A 7,043-nucleotide genomic window follows, 5' to 3' on the forward strand; every position below is an offset into this window, starting at 1 on the left:
GTCCCTGATGCTTTTGCTAAGCTTGTTCTAAGTAGGTGCTTTAGACCACTGAGCCATCTCTCCAGCCCCTAGCCACTGAAATTTATCTATTCATCCAAAAATACTTTTTAAAATTTTTTAGGGAAGGGTCTACAGGGTGTTCAGGGTCTCACTACTAGATCAGACTCATAGTGATCCACCTATTTCCAGCCTCCCAAGAGCTGTGATTACAGTCACAGTCGCGCGCCACCATGCCCAGTCTCAATTGCTGTCTGCATACCTCGGGGGGCAGGGCCAGTGCAGCAGGCCCAGGGATCGAACCCCCGGCCCCTGCAGAAAAACACTGAGTACATCTTATAAGCCAAATATTACCCTAGACACTGGGCCCTCAATAAACGTTAAGTCCAGACATATTGATGGCTCTCTTCTAGGGGCTAGACCTGATTCATTTTTGAAAAATGGATCTGAGATGGAAGTTTCAGCAACAGAAGCAGAGACTAGGCAATTCTGAATGATATTCAAGTTTGATCAGCACAGTTTCTAGTACTCTGCTTGTGGAGAATATATGAGTGTGTGTGTGTGTGTGTGTGTGTGTGTGTGTGTGTCTGAGTAAGTAGCCTGGACTCTTTTTGTGTGTTGTCCACACACATATGCAGACACATACAGGGGAGCTCACAGCCCACTGCCAGGATGTGGAGATAAAACCACTTAAAAAGTGAGCAGGTAACCGGTTCCCATTTGTCACCTACCTTTGGGGCTGTAATAGTCGGCATATTATCATGGGAGACCACTTAAATTGGCTCTTTGCCTTTTAATAGAACCTAAAAGGGAATATGCTTTTGGACAGAGCTATTTCCCACTGAAATTGCACAAAGATTGTTTTTCCTATGTCATTATATTTGATTAATCTTATGAAAAAAAGAACCTAGAGGTCTTTTCATGAGCCAGTTAGGCTACAGTTTTGCTGAGTGCTTTTGCATGACTAAGGAGACTATTTTTATTCATATGCACATTTTTGGAGGAGGTGATTGATTCAGACTTATAAAGGTGAGTTTGATCTGGGGTCGTCTACACTCGGTGGTTGAATCCTGAAGAGGTGAGTGAGCACAGGAATGACTGATACCCGCCTCTAATGCCAGCCACTTGGGAGGCTGGCCCAGGAAAGCCACGAGTTGGAGGCCAGCCTGGGCAACTCAGTGGAGCCCTGTCTCAAAAAGAGTTGAGGATAGTTGGGTGTGGTAGGGTACACCCATACAGGCAGCACTCAGGAGGCTGAGGAGGGAGGATTATTGGGAGTTAGAGGCCAGCCTGGGCTACAAAGGGAGACCCTGTCTCAAAAAGCAAGCAAGCAAATAAACAGTTGGGGATATAGCTAGGCAAGGCCCTGAATTCAGTCACCAGTACCACAGACAGAAAGAAGGAAAAAGGAAGGAAAAGGAGAACAAATGGAGGCAATAAAGATGAAGAATATGTGCTACGTCAGGCTCAAACATGATCTGCATAGAACTGATAGCTGGTGAGGATCTCTCTCCCTCCCTCTCTCCCTCCCTCCCTCCCTCCCTCCCTTCCTTCCTTCCTTCCTTCCTTCCTTCCTTCCTTCCTTCCTTCCTTCCTTCTTTCTCTTCCTCTCCTCCTCTTTCCTCTCTTCCTCCCTTTCTCCCTCCCTTCCTCTCTCCTTCCTTCACCCAGTCCTGGACATTGTTCCCTATTCCATTCTGGTGCATCTTTGGGAAAGGTAGATAGACTCAGGAGTCATTCTTGATTCAGAGCTGTCCTGAATGACAAATATCATGTTAGTACTTGCATGTTCCTAGTCATAGAACCGATATGATCCTGCAAGAAAGCTAGGGAAGGGCAACCCAAGGTACAGGCCAAGCTTCCTGGATCTGTTCTAATCCATTTATTCTCCATTAACTTTCCATTTGTTAATTTATTCCATGTGTGAGGAAGGGAATGTGGCAGGGAGACCCATCTGTCTGTCACCCTTCTTGCAAAGGTTCCTTGATTAGAAACTGACCGGCCAGGAATCACATTATTTTTTATTTTCCTTTCCCCTTGAATTTCTCTACTTAGCGGAAGAAATATTCTTTCATGAAGGTGACAAGGCTTGTTGACTGGAGCTTCCAAACAAGTGTTTGTTAAATGTTTGTTGTGTTACAGGCTCTATTCTAGGTACTCAATAGAGTTAGGAACTGTGTAATGTTAGACTAATCATGGGGGAGGGATTTACCAGCATGGCTCTATTAGCTTATAATAATTATGAATGACTTCATAAATTTGGTGAATGAGAATAGTGAAAAAACTTTCTAAATCTATTGCAAAAGATGAAGGATGATTGTTGTATCTGTTTGGAGGGAGTTTGAAAAATGAGAAAATTACAGAAATTAGACTGGATGTTAGGGTAAGCAGTACAATCTATTGCAAATTTGTATCTTTAGGTTAGATGAAATTCATTGGAAACACACAATTCAATTTTTGGCTGGAACTAGGAGGATGTCAAGCATCTTACTAACTCATTGGCTTACTCTGTCTCCTCACGGTATGCCTAGGATATCTCCACTGTGGACGAGACCCTCCCTCAGACCTTGCGCAGCTGGCTGATGTGCTTCCTGGGGATCATCAGCACGATTGTCATGATCTGCATGGCCACGCCTGTGTTTATCGTCATTGTTATTCCTCTGGGCATTCTTTACGTGGCTATCCAGGTAGGTTTAAAACCGGCCAGGTCTTTTTTCTCTCTGATCATACCAGCCCATTCTTGGTTTCTCTTTATTGCTAATTACCCCTTCTAGCATCTTTGCCACCTACTCATATATCCATGGGCCCTGAGAGCCTACTGCGTTCTGCTGACGTTAAATTGTTACCATCCGTAAATATGAGGTTCACAGCACATCTCACCCTAACGTGGGTTTATGCTTCAACTCAAGGCTGCTCTGAGATTGGCTCTGGACAAAGTCTTGCAACTCCATAAGAACCTCCAAAAGGGTTAGGTCGTTTGAGAAGTATTGTGCCACCAGTGCTTCCTCTTTTTGGCTTTGAATAGATATAGCTGCTTGGAGATGTTTCTCAACAGGAACTAGATCTCTTTTCACTCCTGGCAATTCTAGTTTCACTGGGGTGTCTGTGGATGGTGTAGGGTCAATTTCAACATATCCTTGGAGAGAACAGGTAACTTAGGAGCCACACTTCATAGGAAAAGTAGAAAAGGCTTCATGCAAACATTAAGAATTGATGAGAAGAGTGAAGCTTTGAGGAGAACTCTTGTCCCATCAGTTCCCTCTGTGATGGACTATTTATCTAGGGGACATAATCTGGAAGGCCCTCGGTGTGGGTGTTAATAAGGCCTGTGGCCTGTGGTGAGACAACGCCCACTGTGCGGTTCTGGGGGCACACCACCATCTCCATGATGGGCTTTTCACTGTTCACAACAAGTCGACAGATGAGGGGCAGCATCATTTAAGGAAGCTTCTAGGTAGGGCTGCATGCTACTCACTGTGCCTTGCCGGTCAGGCTGTAGGAGTTCCGGCTGCCTTCTGCTCCATCCAGCTCCTCCTCATTTCTCCAGCATTCTGCCCATTTCAAGTCCTATCTTTGCCATCGCATACCACCAAGACAGAGCTATAGTTACAGCGGACTCTGTTCTTTAATTTTTTGCCCAAACTTCAGCATTCCTTTTTCTGACAATTAAAAAAAATTTTTTTTAATTTTTATTTTATTTTTCTGTATATAGTACAGGGTCTGCAGGGTCTCACTACGTAGATCTGAGTCGTAGTGATTCTCCTGTTTTCAGCCTGCATAGGCGCGCATCACCCACGCCCAGTCTTAATCGCTGTCCAGGGGTGGGGCTGGTACTTGGGTGATGGAGCACCGGCTGCTGCGCTCTGCCTAAGCAAGTGCTTTAGTCCACTGAGCTATCTGGCCAGCCCTTAACTTTTTAAAGAATACAAAATAGTAAAACTTTTTTTTGTTTGTTTCTTTGCTGCAGAACTGGGGATTGAACTCAGGTCCTTGCACTTGCCAGGGAAGGGCTTATTCCACTGAGCCATCTCCTCGGCCCCTAAAATAGTAAAACAAATGAACAAAAAACAGAAATGATATGAAATTTCATTAAGCAAAATAATAGGAATTTGACAATGGTTATTGTATTATATAATATTATCTTCAAATTAGTTGTTTAGTTACCAGAGACAAACCTGCAAAATTGGTAAAAATACATACATATGAATGAAATTAAAAAGAAAAAAAGAATTTTAAGCATTAACTCTTCCTTTCAATAGACCAGCAGAAACCAGCAGAACAATTATCCAAACTATCCTGCATATGTACAGAAATATATCTTTTTCCCTTCTTTCTCTTGTCCTTTGCCTCCTCCTAGTTTTTCCTTCCCATTGAACAGATTCTTTCCCTTTCACAGTATCTAGTGTACTTTCAGATTGTGTTTACTCTTTCAGGCTCTCGCATCAGCGAGACAGTATGATGTTTGCACAAGCAGGTCTGATTTATTTCACTTAGCAATACAGTCTCTAGTTGTATCCATTTACCTATAAAAACCTCAAATGTATCTTTTTTATAGCTGAGTAGTACTCCATTATGTGAAAATACCACATCTTTTTTATCCGTTCCTCAGTTGATGGGCATTTGTATTGTTCCCAAGATTTACCTGTGACAAATTGTGCTGCCACAAACATGGGTGCACACAAGTCACTGTGGTATGATGTTTTCAGTTCTTTTGGAAAAATGCCTAGGAGGGGAATAGCTGGCTTGAATGGGACCTCCAGTCCTAGCTTTTTGAGGAATCTCCACACTGATTTCCGTAATGGTTGTACCGGTCTATGCTCCCGCCAACAGTGGAGAAGGGTTTCTTTTTCCCCACAGTCTCCCCAGCATTTGTTATTGGTTGGCTTCTTGATGCTAGCCGTTCTTTCTGGCATAAGAGGGAATCTCAGCATTGTTTTAATTTGCCTCTCTTGAGTGACCAATGATGTTGAACATTCTCCTATATTTATTTGCCATCTGTATTTCTTCATTTGTGAAGCACATGTTCATCTCAGATGCCCATTTTTGAACTGGGCCTTTGAATTTTGGAGGCCTGATTTTTTAAAAATTCTTTGTGTGTTCAAGATAGGAGTCCTTCGTCTGAGGGAAAGTTCCTGACCATTGTATGCAGACCCACCTTACATGCCTCTGGGTCCTAGAGAATTTTACAAAATCCTTTAGAAGACAGTTTCTGTAGCCGGCGCAGACCCTCCCACCTGGACTGCGTATGCGGACTTCAAGGGAGAATCCAGACTCTCCTAACAAAACTCCCTGTGTGGATGAGAAGCTCAGCGCTCTGTGGCTGGGTTCCCAGCCAGCCCCAGTCTTCCTACGCTTCTCTTCCTTAGGCCTCTCGCCTTATTCTTCTAGCCACTGGTGGCATTGCGCCCTTCTGTCCTTGAAGAAGTGGGCTGTGACCTTCTAATCCATGTCTCTAAATGAAGAGGTAGAGTATATGTGACATATTTGTGTGACTGACACTTTACTTTTGGTATTCAGGTTTTTTATGTGGCAACTTCCCGCCAGCTGAGACGTCTGGACTCTGTCACTCGGTCCCCGGTCTACTCTCACTTTGGTGAGACGGTAACAGGATTGCCCGTTATCCGTGCCTTTGAGCACCAGCAGCGATTTCTCATGAGCAATGAGAAGTCAATTGACAACAACCAGAAATGTGTCTTTTCCTGGATTGTCGCCAACAGGTGAGGCTTTCCCTGGAGGCCTCCCCAAATGCTTTGGGGTATAACATGCACACTGGCCACACAGCTCTCGCGGTATGTAAGTAGACAGAAGAAAGCAAGAGCCCTCGAGTTAAAGCCTGGCTTCCTAGGTCAGCTCTGCCACTTACCAAGCTAGGTGAATTGCCATGACCTCTATTAGGAAAAGATGAGTTCTTTGTCTTTTATAATGAAAAAGACACAATCTATCTTACAGGGTTATGCTGAGAGTCAGACAACATCGGTGTGCATTTGGTGACCTGTACAAGTGCAGAGCACACTAGACATTCTCTTTTACTACCCTGAGAATGGATATAAGAGTTTCCAGGGGGGCTGGTGAGATGGCTCAGTGGTCTAAAGCACCTACTTAGAACAAGCACAGGGACCGCGGTTCAATCCCCCAGCACCACATGCCAGCCAGCCCCGCCCCCAGGTGGGCTGAGCTGGCCACACACACACACACACACACACACACACACACACACAAATAAATAAAGAGTCTCCAGGGGCATGACACTCTGTAGAGTGGCAGAAAAAGCAGAAGATGGAGAGAGGAAAGTTGGGAAGTTTTAGGTTAAAAAAATTTTGTTGTAGATAAAACTCTAAAAGTACAATGTATTTAGGAAAGATATTTAATAAACCTTTAGGAATACATTGAGGTATTGCTGAGTCAAACTGAGGCACCTCCTTGGGCATAGGAGCGTGCACAGAAATGGGGAGCTCACGTCCTAACTTGGGGGGGCATGATAAGACTCTGGCAAGCTGCGGCATCCATGAAGGAGGAAGGTCTTCGCAGGAAGGAAAACTTCTTGGGTGGCTTCCACAGTACTCTGATGTAATAAGGGCAGATTAGTGCTGGCCAGTGTTATGTGGAGCATTCAGAAATCAGGACATTAATTATAAAGATGTTTGAGTTCCTCGAGATTTTGTTTTGTTTTGTTTTGTTTCGTTTTTTGAGACAGGGTGTCAAGATGTAGGTCAGGCTGTCTTTGAGCTCCTGGGGATCTTGGGACCTTTGGCCTCAGTCTCCCAAGTTCTGTAATTACAGGTGTGCTTTGCCATACCTTTTATTTCTTAGAGACTTTTGAGAGGAAGTAGACATATAAGCAAATCCTGTTGGATTCATTGTATCATGTTTATTTATACAATTATTAGAATCACTAGTATGAACTTACCTAAATATAATTTAGAAAGTGATTTTTTAAATAAACTGTCTTTTTACCTGTACTTTCAGTTTATTTCCTTGATCAGCTCACACTTATCTTCTCTCCACCCCCAGCTTCTTTTTTTAAAAAAAAAATTTTATTAATTTTA

General features: G+C 43.6%; 1 protein-coding gene across 1 annotated transcript in view; it reads left to right on the top strand.

Annotated features, from left to right (window-relative positions):
- Abcc2 (ATP binding cassette subfamily C member 2) overlaps positions 1-7,043 on the top strand; it is a 63,221-nt gene that overhangs the window by 48,195 nt on the left and 7,983 nt on the right. The window contains exons 24-25 of the mRNA XM_004625543.2: positions 2,529-2,684; positions 5,515-5,714. Of these exons, the coding sequence (XP_004625600.2) occupies positions 2,529-2,684; positions 5,515-5,714 (356 nt within the window). The remainder of the gene's footprint in view (positions 1-2,528; positions 2,685-5,514; positions 5,715-7,043) is intronic.

Source organism: Octodon degus, unplaced genomic scaffold (genome assembly GCF_000260255.1).
Source record: "Octodon degus isolate 3935 unplaced genomic scaffold, OctDeg1.0 scaffold00010, whole genome shotgun sequence".
NCBI classification, from domain to species: Eukaryota; Metazoa; Chordata; class Mammalia; order Rodentia; family Octodontidae; genus Octodon; species Octodon degus.